At 40.3% G+C, this 16,042-nt stretch overlaps 2 protein-coding genes across 9 annotated transcripts; both read left to right on the forward strand.

Moving 5' to 3' along the window:
- The first annotated feature begins 2,035 nt into the window (after positions 1-2,035).
- On the forward strand, positions 2,036-5,464 carry LOC105189004 (condensin complex subunit 2). Its single transcript, XM_011150802.2, has 3 exons — positions 2,036-2,535; positions 2,781-2,925; positions 3,178-5,464. Exon 3 carries the CDS (start codon positions 3,235-3,237, stop codon positions 5,353-5,355), a length of 2,121 nt encoding a protein of 706 aa, XP_011149104.2. The 5' UTR covers positions 2,036-2,535; positions 2,781-2,925; positions 3,178-3,234; the 3' UTR covers positions 5,356-5,464.
- A 1,807-nt stretch (positions 5,465-7,271) lies between these two features.
- On the forward strand, positions 7,272-15,360 carry Gapvd1 (GTPase activating protein and VPS9 domains 1). 8 transcript variants are annotated; one of them, XM_011150793.3, is made up of 18 exons: positions 7,273-7,510; positions 7,892-8,065; positions 8,150-8,293; positions 8,951-10,295; positions 10,389-10,576; positions 10,656-10,815; positions 11,105-11,278; positions 11,392-11,553; positions 11,662-11,920; positions 12,020-12,108; positions 12,214-12,498; positions 12,607-12,638; positions 12,736-13,207; positions 13,359-13,600; positions 13,684-13,940; positions 14,014-14,225; positions 14,303-14,688; positions 14,819-15,360. In XM_011150793.3, the coding sequence occupies exons 3-18, from the start codon at positions 8,162-8,164 to the stop codon at positions 14,948-14,950; spliced, it is 4,527 nt and encodes a 1,508-aa protein (XP_011149095.1). In that variant the 5' UTR covers positions 7,273-7,510; positions 7,892-8,065; positions 8,150-8,161; the 3' UTR covers positions 14,951-15,360. The 8 variants fall into 8 exon arrangements, with proteins under 8 accessions (XP_019699607.1, XP_019699606.1, XP_019699610.1 ...); XM_019844048.2 differs by having other exon boundaries at positions 7,272-7,660; positions 12,214-12,638; XM_019844047.2 differs by having other exon boundaries at positions 7,272-7,510; positions 12,214-12,638.
- Positions 15,361-16,042: the final 682 nt, after the last annotated feature.

Genomic DNA, 16,042 nt, shown 5'->3' on the forward strand with positions numbered 1-16,042 from the left:
ACTTCGGAAGTCAGGGAGCTATCGATTTGTCAACATTTCAAAACGACGATCGGGTTGGTACTTTGGCGAACGTTGAAGTATCGCCTTCCGCGATCCTTCGGGCGATAATTCAACGAGCTGTAACTTCGGAAAGAATGATGATGGAATGGCGCAAGGATTTTACAGCTTTCTAGTTCTCAGGTATATTTACTTTCGAAAGCAAAGTTCACTTTCCTTTCGTGTAGCTACACTCGCATAAATCGTGAACTCGCATAAAAGTCAATACTTTTTTATGAAGTTTGTTGAATATTATATATATGTGTGAAGTTGTATATAAATATAACACTTATAGCGTTTAAAAAAGAAAGTGCAGGCTTTTCTCTTTAATTATCGTACTTGTCGATCGTGATACGATTTTTCTCAATCGATACCGTACGGTGACCGTACGAATAATGCGATTCAGAGAAGTTGACATTAAAAGTTTGTTTAATTAGAAAAGTTTCCTATTTCTCGTCGGAGCTCATTAGAAATACTTTGACCGCAAAGCAGCAAGCAGGATAATGTAAGAATCACCTTCGAGATAAATTTACTCGTGTCGAATCGCATCCTGCGGAACTCTCTGCCATGCACATCCGAACTGCCGCTGCATTCGTCGTGAAGTTAGATTAGCTTCCATCAGATCTGAAACGAAAAGTACGTTTTCTAATTACTTGAAGAGAAAGATCATACGATGCTAACGTATAGGGATATACGAAGACCTGAATTATATACCTTTCTCTCTCGAATGTAACTTAAATAAAAGGTAGTGTTAATTACCTTCCTGATACCTTCCGATATCTTTTTCCCATTACTTCGTATCTGTTTACCATCTATATTTGTTTCGAGCTGCAGTTTCATATTCCAGCCGCAATATCCCTAAGAGGGCGTTAGCGCACAGTGAAATTTCTCTAGTGCTTTAAAGCCTGATCTATAATGTGCTCTCTGCTTCCTATTTCTTGTTCTTTATCTTTCTCAAGCACGAAGCATAAGGTTGAAGTCAAAAAGAGATAAAGAGAAAACAACAGAAAAAGCAAAGAGCATATTGTTGATAAGGCTTAAAGATTAATCATGTTTATCTCGCTTTGACTGTATAACCATAGACTGCTAGCAGCCTTCTTTTTCTGCAATAAGCGTCTGTCAACATTTGCAGCGCCGCCAGTACCAAATAACGGTTCGATAATTATAAAAAATCAGTCAAATTCGGTCATTTATATATCTCATGCAGTTCCTTTTTAAGTTAATTTAAATACCAATCTTATAACTAAAACAAAGTTTAAAAAAAATTCGATTTCGAAATACATCTTTACCCAGACAGCCAACCGGACATCCAATGGATGTACGTTTCACGTCCAATTTATGTTCGTATGTCGGATTTACGTGGACATAAATTGGACGTAACAAGGATGTCCTTATTGGACATCGGACCTGTAGGACGTCCGATGTCCGAAGTTGTGACAAACGTACGTCTTATGGACGTCTTTTGTAAAAAAAAATGGACATATAACGGACGTCCAATGGGCATCCGTGTGCTGTCTGGGTAGTACTGTCAGCATATTATGGAACGCAAGTTTTACATTTTTTATTGTAGATCCCGATTTACTGTCTTTAGAAACGTATAAGACGTTACCTCGTCTACAATCAGTCGAGAGAAATAACAAAAAAATGTAACAACAGAAACTTGATAAACACGTCGTACGTTACACTGTATTTAAATCTTTTGACGTTGATGTTTGTGTCGACTGAGGTTGTGCGCACGCGTAAAACATACGACGGCTCCCGATTGGTTGTAAACGAGGTAATGATGCGACATTGGTGAGGTTTCACGCGCATGCGTGATGTACTCGGCATCACCGAAGTATCTAAACAAGCAATACAGGGGTATCGTTGCGCTTCATAACATTACTGAAAAATATTTTTTTACAGTCTATATATATATTATGTATATTATATATAGTATAGATTCTAAAAACTTAAAATTTTTAATATACAATATTACTATATATACGTAATTATCTAGCATGCATAGACCAGACATCGGCATATTAACCTACTGCCCCATCACTTATCTGCCGATCACATTCCGCCAAAGCGGCCACTCATATGTGTACGTTACTGGATTCCTTCCAATTTCGTCGCGCATGTGCGTGAAACTCACTAACATCGCGACATTGAGACAAGGTCTAAAAGATTTGAATACAGTGTAATGTACGGCGTCTTTACCAAGCTTCTGTTTTTATTTTTTTTCTTATAGGTTTAATATATAATGATACATGATAGATGAAACGTACAAACGTCCTTCATATATTCGCCCGACTATTATCCGAACGTTGTCACATATATTTGGATCGTGATGTACATCTGATGTTCCTTTACAAGCTATAAGATAGCGAACGCAACTTATAAGTTCTATAGAAAACTTATAATCAATTGCAGCGACATTATACATTACTTTGTTCGATAAGAGCCGATTCGGAGAAAACAGCAAATAATTTCACTGCTTTGAATGATGAGTACAATGTAATATTATTTGTGTACACACACACATACTCTGGTAGCAGACTGACGTCAAATGACGTCTTAATGACGTTAGAGACGTCATTAGTACGTCATTTGACGTCAGTCTGTTACCTGGGTACACACACACACACACATACATATATGAAGCCTCATCCATTAATGATCAAAATATTCCACTTTTAAAACAAATGTTACATTATAAAATAAAATATTTTTAGTAATTTTAAACAATTTATTTTCTGTAGGTCTCCAAAAATAGAATGGGATTTTCCACTGCTAATTAATTAAAATTAATAAAAATTATTTAGCAATTCTAGTATCAATCTAAGAACAAAAGTAGCTAAAAACAAAAATGGCTTTTCAAATTCGTAATCAATCAATCAATCAGTAGTAAGTAGTTTTAAATAACTTTAGAAGTGATATCAAGTACTTTAATTCAAAATATTTAAAATATATATTTGCTATAAAAATAATTATATTAATCTAAAATCCTTTAAGAGATCCTTTGAAAGCTTATTTGAGTTAATGTGTGTATAGTATACTCATAATAATTTACAATATAAGTAGATATACGATAATATTAATAGCATGCATTTTATTTAACATATAGTGGTCGAAACAATATATCCTTATTTTTTTCAGGAAAGTAACAGGATTGGTTCTCAGACCAAAGTTATAGATATATTTAAGTTGTTTAAAATGGAATCTCCGAAATTATCAGATGTACATAAGAGGCTGAAATCTTCACCACAAGAATCTCCAGTTTTTTCGTTACTATTAAGAAGGAAATCTATTACTGAAAAACAATTACCGAATATTCTTTCGGAAAATGATGATGAGGCAGAACGTATTGCCCGTCGACATGAAATGTCTACATCGTCTACATCATTTGTATCACCTAAATTTAACAGAAGACATTCTTTGGGTCTGGTAAATGCCCCAGCATCTGAAATGACCAAGAGCATAAATCAATATATAAAAATGCATGCTGAGAATAAGATTAATATACAGAACGCATTTAGTTTGGAAATAATCGACTTCATGACATATATGATAAAAAAGCAAGACAACAATATATCTGATCTGCAAGTAGCCAGTGCATCCTTAGACGTAAGCAGTAAGATTTACGGGTTACGAGTAGACAGTCTGCACACAAAAATGCTTAAGATAATTGGCGGATTGGATAAGCAAGCAACTGAATGTGTGCAACAAAACGAGGAAGAGCAAGAGGAAGTACTCCAAGAAAATGCAGACACGTGTGTAAAAGTATCGAAGGAAAAAAGAAAAAAGAAAATCAGACGGAATATGTGCAGCATCATAGAAGAATTAAGAGGTACTATCAAAACTGTAAAACCATCGTTCATGATGATAGGTGAGGGCGATCTACAAAGTAATGATATGCTTTATCAAGCGACACTGCCGATTCACGCGAACTCTGGCTTTTATTTGCCTTTATATAACGACATGCTCGTTGACGTCGCAGAGCCAGAGGACACAGCTGATTCGACAGAATATGAAATACCTATAGTCGAAGATTTTCGGAACCTGGAAATATGTGCGTCATATTCGGACTTCAAGTTTCTCGGCTGGTCTGCTAAGGACGAACACGAGGAAGTATCGGACACGTCAGTGACGGAACACAGCAACAACGACCAGACCGATCGACAGAATCACTTCCGATTCGATATTGACGCCAGCATAAAAGAACGGGCACAGGAGGATAAGAATTCACCACTTAATCTCATCAGATATTTCGACATTGAAACGCAGGACGATCAGCATACATATAAATGCCATCAACGACCAGTTGCAACAAATACGGACAATCTCGTGGATTGCTCTCGTGGCTCAGCTGCGACTGCAGCTAAATCGTTCAAGTTTATCACGCGAGAATATTCATTCGTTCCGCCAAGTACGAGCTCGCATTGGGCTGGACCGTCTTATTGGAAGTACCACAACTTCTCAAAAGCTTTCGTAGGCAAGGACAAGGACGGCAAGGTTATCGGTGCGTGCATGCAAGTGCCGCTGAGGAAAAGAAAAGAAATTATTCTATCATACGAAGACAACAAGGACGTGATAGAATCGAAGTTCACGCCTAGCGAATTCAATAAGCTAAAAGCAAACACCGTTAAAACGGAATGGAATGCCGAGAAACTGACGTTGCCCGAGGATATTCACTATGATATTACATTGCTAAATAAATGGTATTTACTAAATCTGAGCATTAAATCGAAGGTCGACGGTAAGGACGATGTCGCCACAGACATATCCGACAATAGCAGATATGATTACAACAACCCAAACGATACTGTGGACTATTGTCCCGAGGTGTACAACGGCGATTATGATGAAGGTAGGGACAATAAAGACAATGAGAACGAGTGTAACTTCGAATTCGAGGACGATGGTAATGCGTGTGCCTTGGGCAGCCAAGGCTTCACTGATGATAATCTAATCGAGGCACCGAAACTGGCCAATAAGATACTCATCGCATACCATACGAAGGCGAAGAAAATCGACATGCGGCAACTAAAAAAGTCCACCTGGAGATGCCTCAAGTCCACGAATAGCGGAGGTAACACGAATATCGTACAAGCGGTAGAACAGACAGAAGCGGACACCATGAAGGAGCCAAAGTCGTTCAGTGATGTTTGCAAGATGTTGCCAAAATATTTGACAAAGAACAACGCCGAAGCGTTGAGCGTGCCGCTCGCTTTTGTCTCTCTTTTACATTTAGCAAGTGAGAAAATATTGAGTCTATCTTCATCTACAGACATGTCCGATGTTACCGTCGAGAAGACCGAGACAGAAGGAGACTGAGGTAAATATGTTTCTTGCGCGTGTATTTGCGTATATATACGCATACGTTACATGTAGAAAGAGAGGGAGAGAAAGAGAGAGAGAGAGAGAGAGAGAGAGAGAGAGAGAGGGGGGGGAGAGGAAAGCAAGTGATGTACATGACAATATATAATGTATTAGATTATTACAACACGAGATGTTGTTACAATATAAATTGAGCGTTGATATTTTCTGAGTTTATTCATAGAGAATTTATACATTATATTTATAGAATTTATAGAATTTATTTTAGAGAATTTATACATTTATATAAAAGAATTACATTTATTATATATAGTTATATATATAATATATTATATATACACATAATAATTATATTTATATGAAAGAAATTATATAAAAGAATTGATAATATTTTGAATAAAGAATATTACGCAATTAACACATTTATTATATGATATAAACCTTATCATGTGTGATTTGATCGTCACTTTCCGTTCTGAGATTTTCAGCTTTGTATAATGACGAACTGTTGGATTAAAGATGAGAAAAGTATTCAGATAATAATCATTTTTGCAAATATCCACAGTCAACAGACGGGAGAGACGAATCGACGATATTTTGCGAATGATCGCCAACAAAATGATCGTACTAGTTAATTAGATGCTGCCGCGCAAATATTTATCCCATATAATTATGTTTCAAAAAAATGTTTAATTTGTCCGGATTTTGGCGCCGCACCCTGACCTAGACTGCGCGTTCTCCCAAATTTCAAGGGTGGGGATATAGCTAGAAGTAGAAAAGGGTGCACTCTGTGCGTTCTCTCTCGCACACTCTCGATGGAAGGGGAATAGCGGAGGGGCAATTGTTAATCTGCACGACAGTACAGCGTCTATACCTTTATATATCTCGAGATGAGCTGAAGGCACAGTGATCTAGGTTGATCATTATCGGAATCAATTAATCGGATCAATATCGGGAAAAAATAAAAAAACAGCGACTGTACTGTCGTGCAGATTAGCAACTGCCTTCCCTATTCCCCTTCCATCGAGAATGTGCAAGAGAGAGCGCACAGTAAAAACAAAATATGGGCAAGAGCACAGGCTTTTGCATAACACATAATACATAACACATAAGAGAATAAACCAATTAGTTTTCTTCATTTCCCTCCTCAGGACAGAAATGAAGAACTCTGATTGGTTGATTCTCTTATGCGTTGTGTATTATGCATTATGTAGAAGTCTGGCCCTTAGTCTATAGAAATCTTTAGTTCCGCCTTCATAGCGGTTGGATATGGTATCTGTAACTACGCATATTTTTTTATCGTGGCGACTGCGTATTGTCCCTGTTTTTCTTTTACCTTCTTCTACTACTGGAAAATGGCGTATGGACAAAGCTGAATGCAGTCCGGGAGTCATATATTGAACTGAACTGAGCTATGCTATGGAAAAAATATAGTTGTCTCATTCTAACTTATTGCACTAGTTCCGCAGTGCAGCTAAAAAGAACAGACCATTGGTCTGTTCTTTTTAGCTGCACTACTGAGCTGGTGCAATAAGTTGAAGTGAGAAAGAATATAGTTGTCTCATTCTAACTTATTACATTAGTTCCGCAGTGCAGCTAAAAAGAACAGACCACATTAGTCAAAGATATCTCGTCGATGATTTAGGCTTTCATTTTCAATTGTACGACTGAACGATTTGTTCGACAAACTTTGTTACCTCATTAGCATGACATGTACAAATAGGTCGGGTAAATATTTTTTTCTACAATTAACGAGAAATAACATGTCAAACTCTTGACGTATCTGTACGTGTCTTATTTGCACTTTCCGCACTTTGTTATTGGTTCTTTATTTATTTTCGTTACATTTTTTTTACATTTTCTTTACATAGACGCGTAATGTTTAATTCCTGTTTCACTTGAAATGCGGTGGGAACATCTCGAATAGACAGGACGTTAGACAATTCTTGTTCAAACCTGAACCGTTAGAAACCCGCCCACCGCGAACGCGAGATTTCTCCCGAGCACTGAGCCGAGCTCGAGTGCGCAACACCTGCGGCTATTTGTAGAAAAAAATCTAACCTACACGGAAAATGATCGTGTGTCATCGGGGGTGTTATTCTGGTCAGCGAACGATAACAACAAATCGTACGAGCATTGTTGTCGACGACGCGTAAGTGTTGGGCATCGGTCAAGTCGCGGTTTCCCCTTTGGCGTGTCGCGAGTGCGTAGATACGCGTGACAAAGGAGCGACAATCGCGAAATACGTCGTACTGTACAGTTGTCCCTGGTTTTTGCACGCGAACCTGGATGCAACAATAACGTAAGCCTGTCGCGATATCGGAATCACGCGTGTGTGTACGCATTCGCGCCGCACTTGCGATGCATCGCGGCGATTTTCACGCGAGACTAATGATCGCGCCGTTTCACCTTGAGGAGAAATCCATTCCCATGATATCATCGCGAGATCGCGAACGTACATTTGCTAATGCATTATGCAATATCCTAGATCGGCCGTTTCTTCGAAACTGAAATTTCTATATTACCCTGTTAGGTGAAGTGACGCGTCGCGCGCGCGAGCGAGCGAGCCAGCTGTTGTTTCTCGAGTCGAGAAATGAAACATATGCTCGGGACTGTTGTCGAGATTCAGTGTGAAATACGGTGCATGTAGTTGTGCCTCATTGTTATTAATGCTCAGGATAAATCACTAACAAGGATTAACACGCAAGTAACTACACATCTGATACTTGGCTGTGTGAGTCAAGTCTGAAACGATGTGTCTCTTACATTATTCTCTTTTTTTATGTTGAAGGTATATTCAATAATGTCATCGATTAACAGTATCGACTCCCACGGAACATTGCAGTGGGACATGATGGAGTTAGCACGCCATTTGCGGCAGGAGAGATTGTTTGTCAATTCAGAACAGCAGAACCTTCAGACTCTTAATGAAAGGGTAAGCAATATGTTTATATTTAGCAACATAATAGAATATTGTTTAGATATACATTTATCAATCTTAGTACTTTATGTATGCTTCTCATACACATATACACACACACACACACACACACACACACACACACACACACACACACACACACATACACATAAAGTTAAGGGATCATTTCTAATCTGTTGGAAGCATATTAAAATCTAAACTTGTATAACTTTGCAAAAAGTTATTGCAAAACTATATGCCAAGAAGCATTTGAAGGATAACAGCTTTTGCTTTTGAAGTAAGTCAAACTTTCTCTTTGACAGTAATTGTTCTTGACGATGCTGAGTAGCACTACTTACAAGTTGACTGTAAAAAATTGAAAAAATTTCAACTTTGAATCATGCTTAGGGAACAAAATTTTTCTTTGCTTTCTTTGGTTCACATGGTTTGAGCGCATACAGTTTTTTCCTTGAAATATCCTTCTTAAGGAGCTAAACTATAATTCTTTCCTCTTACTACAGATTATTTATTAAATATCTAATAAATGATTCAGAATGATCAGAACATTTTTCATAGTTTTGATAAATTATGACATATTCTCTGAGTAGATAAATTTGTATATTGTATGTCCTCATTTGAGAGCAGTGCATTAAATCATTGCATTATTCCTAGGTCTTGTGTGTCTCATCACAATTAGCGCAGCAAGCGTGGGTAACAGCTCAGCAGAGAGTCAATCTGAATCGTCTCATAGTAGCCAGACCAGATTGCACTCCTGCGTCATGTTGCCTACGAGCAAATGCATTGGAGAACTCACATTTTATCGACGCGTACAAATACCTGCGTTATCAAGCATGTTTGTCCTACGGAGAGTTTCTGGGTGCCTTGCGGAAATCACCAAAACTTCTGGCTTCATGTTTGGTCGAAGGCGACAAGGTCATACCAGAGTCGATGCAAGCGATTGTACAATGTTTAGCCACCGGATTATACGGCAGCTGCCTATTACCGGAGGACAAGAATCTAGTTCTTCAATTGCTCAGGCATCTTATGCTGCTGCAGATCATCCCATCTGACAACCCGCGGAGATTACTCAGACACGGCACGTGCGCATTTTCAAGATTCTACTCGATCTTTCATGAGAGCCTCTTCTCCGCCAAGTTCTTCTTAACGGCGGCCTTGCACAACCCCATCGTGCAATTACTCATGGAAGACGAAATGTTCCTGGACATCGACCCAGATAAGGCGCCTATAAGGTTTCCACCTACGGAGAGATTGAAGAAATTCGGGAAGGAAGGCACGCCCGAGTATCAGGCAAAGCTACAACGCTACCGGCTGTGGACGGTGAATTCTCTGTATCGCATCACGCAACGCTTCATCGTCAACATTCGCGACACGATGCACTGCTTTCCCATGAGCGTTTGCTGGCTCGTAAGACAAATGGCAGGGCTCCTCAGCAAGAACGGGAACGTGGACTCGAAGGAGGTGCATGCCATGTGCACTGATCTCGTATTCACGTACTTCATCTGTCCGGCTATCGTGAATCCCGAACCTTACGGCATCACTGACGCACCGATAAGCTATGTCGCCAGATTTAATCTCATACAAGTCGGGCAGATCTTGCAGATGCTCTCACTGCAGAAGTACCAGAGCATCGACAGCAAAGTCATCGATCTTTACAAGAAATTTGAGAAGGACTCGGTATCTTCCATAATAGACTCGATGTTGGACGGCGCGACGGACGAATTGGACGAGGAGCCAACGATGATCGACAATAATAAGCTTCAAGGCCTGTCACGATCCGCGGCTCTTTTCACGGAGGCTGAATTGAATTTTTTAATCACGTTTTTGAACACGATCGACATGAGCAACGGAGAAGCGGTACCGCACACGAGCACATTCGATAGGAAGCAATTGGCGGAGATGTTGTCCCAATTACCCTCGGGCTTGTTGCACAACAACAAACTCGGCAACAACGAGTCTATGGAGACACCGAATAAGCGAGGTATTATCGCAGGGAAAGGTATGTACGATGTATCTTGATGTTATATATCATACGTGTTGTTACTTTAGTAACATATTTCATATCATAAACTGATACTCTGATGTTTGATAGCAGGGAAAGGACGTGGTATAAAGATGTCAGCGTCATTCTCCCCAAATGTGACAGCCGAAGGTGGGGAGGAGATCAATGGCACCTCTGCTCCCGAAGAAGAAACTTTGGACAAGAATACTCAGGATGTACTAGTCATCCCATTCGGCCCAACAATTGGGGAATCTGTCGGACTACTCAGCGAACAGAAAGTACGTATACGAATAAATACATAATTAATATGCGAAAATATACACATAATTAATATACTATTTGGTTAATTATTTTCAGGTTTTATGCATGGAGCTCCAAAGTGGTATGAAGAATGGGCCTGTTACTCTGAATCTCCCCGATGACGCATCTGCTGAACACACCAGGCAAGAGAGCGGCAATGTCGAGCGTATCGAAACGCAAGAGAAGAGGACTCGATTTTCGCTGTCACATGATGAAGGTATATCAATTACTGATATTGTGCAACGCCGACTTGATTACGATAGCAATATCCTCTCGGAATAGTTATGAGCGACTAATATTTATTGCGTTTTGTTAAACTCGCCTTTAGCGAGTGTATGTAATGCAGTATTCGTTTCTATAATTTTATTTAATATTTATTATGTTCAAGCTTGTACATTTTGTTAAAAACACAACTTTCGCTTCGTGTTATTAAAAATAGGCATGATATGTGACTCTCGAACTATTGTTTGGCTTGGCTACAACACATCTACATTAAAAGTAATTAGTATTGTTCGAAGGGTCAATTGGTAATACGTCTGATAATCTGGAAGCTGTGTCAGAAGCTGCTTCCAATCACAGTGTCGCTTCGTCTCTCGAGTTAGAGACGGAAGATCAAAATGATAATCTCTCAGACATGGTATCGGCTAATGTATCAGGAAGAGGAACTCCAAATATATCAGGTATGTATGTATACACCTTTTTATGCTGATTTTATGAATATTTCTTTATATTCTTAGTATTAGTAACGAGGGAGTTTTGCACTTTGCGTATCTCACATTATCACATTCTTTAGGTCGAGACACACCGTCGTCTCAAATCACTGAAGGGGACGATGGTCGTGCTGCAGGTGAAGTGAGGCAATTGGATTTGCCGCCGCCTAATATTCCAACTAAACAAAGCCGATCTGAGATTGACGACAAGTTTTGTAAATTCGAGATTAAGAAGCTTATTGAAGGTAAGAACATTACAAAACATATATAAGTGAATTATTTAGTAGATCACTCATATCGATGTTGAGACACCCATGTGCTTATATTGTGCATAATGTTATTGTGCTTTCTAGGAGATGAAACTGTTTCCATGGTATCTGATACTTGGTCTACGGACGTGTTGGCCTCAGATAGTGAGATAGTTGAGCAACAAGATCGAATGCCGCTTCCTGTTCCTCCCGAACAAGTCCCACCTGTTCTGCCCGCCGAGCCTACGCCGACCATGTTGGACATCAGCGAGACCGCTTCTGAAGCCTGGAGTACAGATGTGCTGGCCAGCGATTCCGAGAGATTGACTGAAGTCGACACGGATGACACTGCCAGTGTCGCTAGGTATACTATTCTATCGTATATACATAATCACACATCAAGTAAGATACTCTCGCATCTACCAATATCCTAACTTATCTACTCGCGATACTCTTGATGCAGATCTGACGACACAGCTCGATCGGAGATCGAAATCGAAAGTCGCGCTGATTCTGAGGGAAACGAAGAGACACTTCAGTCCGCAACACCATGTAAGTGCACCAAGCGCACGCTTTGTCGCTCGATGACATTCGGTGGCTTTCGTTAATCGCAATATATATATATATATATATATCCATAACTTGAATCACTCACAGTGATTCCAGGTCCAGACGGCCCGGGTATCAGTTTCCCCTCAGCCTCGGGTATTCGAGAGGACTCTAACACACGTGCTGCAGCGGCAGTGGCTCTATCCCCGACGGCATCCCCGTTACCTTCGTCGTCCAATGTAACGGGTCGCGGAGGAACCAAATCCGACTACCGACGCAGCACCATGGAGTATGTGGACAAGAACGCAAACAACATTAACAATGTGGATTACGGTAAATCGTTGCGAGAAGACAGACTGGTCCATTTGATAGATAAGCTCCAAATCGACAACGGTAAGCATCAAGTCGAGCGTCCGGGAACAGCGCACAATCACATCGTTGCGGCTGCAGTCGCACCAGCGTTACTGTTAGCTAATCATATTTCTGCGCCTGTTTTGCCAGAGAAACCCCAGAACGGTGATGCGAAAGCTGAGGTTTGTATCTCCGCGCATGCTGCTTCTCTATCGCTGTGTATTATCCTCTCGCGGTGTAAGTACTCAAAGATTTTAACATTCACACTCTGACAATCAGGAGTTGGACGGTTGCATGGCGTCCGTTGGAGACGCTGTGGGCCGACTGAGCACGGCCAGTTTAACATCTAGCAGTAGTTCGGGATCGGAGCCGCGTATGAAGAGCAACACGTCGGCGTCGGATTTGCCGTTACCGACGCCAGCGGTCAACGGTAATTGCGACGTAATAGACGGCTCGAGCCCTAGCTTCTCCAAACCGAGCGCGTCGACCGGTGCTATCCCGAAAAGCATAAGTTTCGACATGACGGCCGAGCGCGGCGACAAGGAGCTGTTGGACGACGACCAGAAGAACAAGCGCAGTTTCTTCGGAAAATTGAAGCTTTCACTGAGGAACCGCAGAGGCAAAGCAATTCGCGGGACCGATGACAGGTGCTACGACCGAGAGGGCGGCGGCGACGGCGTCGATATATGCAGGCATAGATTACGCAGGATTATGTCGGAAGATGTTACTTCAGCTAGTAACGTTGCAGGAGGTAAGATTATATATATATATATATATATAGTCTTATTTGGTAATTTTAGTATTTGGATATACATAGAAAAATAACCCGCGAAAAGGACGAATTCATCGGAGTTGTAATTTATCGGAGAGTAATCTAACAAATTTTTTTTCATTAATTTCAGATACCACCGACGACATATTAGCAAAGTACAGAAGGAAACCAAGCGCGACTAGTGACACAGCCTCGGTGGAGAGCAATCAGTCTCGTACAAAGGAGGTGGAGGACGAGAGATTATTCATCGATCCGAATAATGTGGAGATGTCTTATGCTTTCGCGGATGCTAAGAGGAAATTACGTATGGTACTTAGTACCGCAGATCTCCAACACATTCCGTGGAATACTTCTGAGGTATTGCTTACTGAGGTATTTGTACGCTGTCTTATGTCGTGTAAAATATAAAATTCAGCCGTCGAAGAAGATATAATGAATACTTTTCTCCCTTCCAGAGGCACTGTTGGCTCCAGAAAGAGAACGAGCTAGTCGCCTTTTTGCAACTGCAGCTGGCAGAAGCTATAAATTTGCAGGACAGAGCATTAATTGCTCACTTGCACGAGACCTTACGTTGCGTGCGGCTGTTTAACGACGAAGGATGTAGGAAGCTCTTCAAGTCCTTGCGAGAGGATTATCAGAAGCGCTCTCCTTATATCGCATATTTAATCAGATGTCGTCAAGGCTTATTGTCGACACTAGCTCACTTAGATAGGTAAGATAGATCGTCTTATAGTATACGCAATCGATGTGAGATAAGCCACCGTTTAAATGCTGATATCTTCCAGGTTATGCGTGCGAGTCAAATGCGACCGAGATGCTGTCAATAATCACCTGGTGTCCGTCTGTGTAAGGGTGTTCTTGGAGAAAAGAGAGGCTTTCATCTTGCGTTTCTGCGATGAATTCAAGAAGCTCACGCTGGCCGACGAGAAGCAAGATCTCGTGGACAACTTTTTGGGGAAGGTGCACGCCGAGATGGATAACGACCCGATCTGGCAATGTAAGTAGATGTTATTGCTTATCCTTTACTCGCAAATGATTTAGAAGCCACTGCAAACATATCTTTCTAAATTTCAGCGGCTAGTACTAGCCAATTAGATCTGGCAAGAGCCGTAGTAGAAAGGACCGTGATGGCGCGAGTGTACCACAATGCGCTCTATCCGAATGGAGACGGGGATGTATATAGGGACCAGCTCCTTCACGATCACATCAAGAAGTTGGCGAAGGTCGTAACTCCAAATCACAAGGACCTACGTATTCCAAAGGTCTATCATTACGAATGCCCTTGGCCGTGGGCGCAGGCTGAATTGGCTGTGATATCGGCGTATAAGACTCCTAGGGATAAGCTGCAGTGTGTGTTTCGTTGCGCGACAACCATCATGAATCTCCTCTCCATGGCGTCGGAAAGGGGAATACCCGCCGCCGATGACCTGATTCCAGTGCTAGTCTATGTCATAATCAAGGTAAGCGCGTAATCGGACGGCAGAGGAGAGAGAAAGAGAGAGAGAGAGAGAGAGAGAGAGGATCATACGCGTGCTTGCTTACGCATGCAGAACGAGCAATTCGCGTGTAATTCACCTTGTCCCATTTCAGACTAATCCACCGTCATTGCTATCGACTGTTCAATACGTAGACAGCTTTTATGGGAACCGCTTGGAGGGCGAGGAACAATACTGGTGGACGCAGTTTTGCTCCGCGATCGAGTTTATTAAGACAATGGATTAACAGTTTCTCAGGAGTATTACGATAAATGCGATTAGACCCGACACTGGTGATAATGTAGAAACATTGTATCATAACCGTAATTTGGCGATTTCGTAAAAACGAAAAAAAAGAATGGAAGAACAGACCAATATCTTGTGTAAAGCTAGCTGAATAGTGTTTTATGCTTCCGGTATCTTGATTATAACTAATCTTAAATAGCAGTCTAACGATTACTTCTTTCGCACGTATTACGTAACATTAGCAAAGACTGAATATCAGATTGTACGTAAGGTATGGCTTTATCTTTATTTGTAACTCTATTGTACAATTTCACAGAACATCGAAAGAAACGTTTAGAGATATTATTATTCTATAATTTATGTGTAAACAATACAGAAGCTGTAGAATTGATAACCATTTAGCAGGATAAATCGTGTTGGAGTACTCTTTCTATACCGCGCATCCTTCAAACACCGAGACTTGAACGAGATCCATGAACAAACGAAATATCGTCTTTGTAGCAATCTCACACAACATGCTCAGGTTATGTATGTCAGGTATGTCGATAATCAAAGAGATCTATCCGAATTAATTGATAGGAACGGCAGTAGGCTGCTAGCTTTTCTAACGAGGAAATGTTTGAAAGTATCCCTCAATAGTTTTGACAGGCTTTACATATGCTTTACATATGTAGAGCAGCTAAAAGTAAGACGTGTTTTTTCATATGTATTTTCTCAACTACTTGAGAATTATCTCATCAATAATAATTTATCGTATCGTCTAACGAAATGGATTATAAATCATGATGGAAATTGTGAGAATTGTGAGATATATTTAGGAGAGAATACATATGAACAAAATCAATTAACAAATACGTGTCTTATTTTTAACTGTTATACAATATATCCAAAGCTCATCAAATTTATAAATATTTTTTTGCTTTACGATATAAATTTTATCATTTGTTACAGACAGGATCTATATCATTAGTTTTATCATTATTATCCATCCCACCACCTATCATCTTCATAAACATCGACACTATTACCATTCTTATTACCATTGTAATATATAACACTATACTCAATAAACACTTTTCTATTATTCGAATAA

The sequence above is a fragment of the Harpegnathos saltator genome, unplaced genomic scaffold (assembly GCF_003227715.2).
Source record: "Harpegnathos saltator strain DR-91 unplaced genomic scaffold, Hsal_v8.6 scaffold51, whole genome shotgun sequence".
Classification (NCBI taxonomy): Eukaryota; Metazoa; Arthropoda; class Insecta; order Hymenoptera; family Formicidae; genus Harpegnathos; species Harpegnathos saltator.

Excerpts from the sequence above, each read along its gene's own strand:
- LOC105189004 (XM_011150802.2), top strand. The coding sequence starts at position 3,235 with ATGGAATCTCCGAAATTATCAGATGTACATAAGAGGCTGAAATCTTCA.
- Gapvd1 (XM_019844048.2), top strand. The coding sequence starts at position 8,162 with ATGTCATCGATTAACAGTATCGACTCCCACGGAACATTGCAGTGGGAC. Across the intron at positions 12,109-12,213 it reads ACTTCAGTCCGCAACACCAT|TGATTCCAGGTCCAGACGGC; the intron begins GTAAGTGCACCA and ends AATCACTCACAG. Across the intron at positions 12,639-12,735 it reads ACGGTGATGCGAAAGCTGAG|GAGTTGGACGGTTGCATGGC; the intron begins GTTTGTATCTCC and ends TCTGACAATCAG.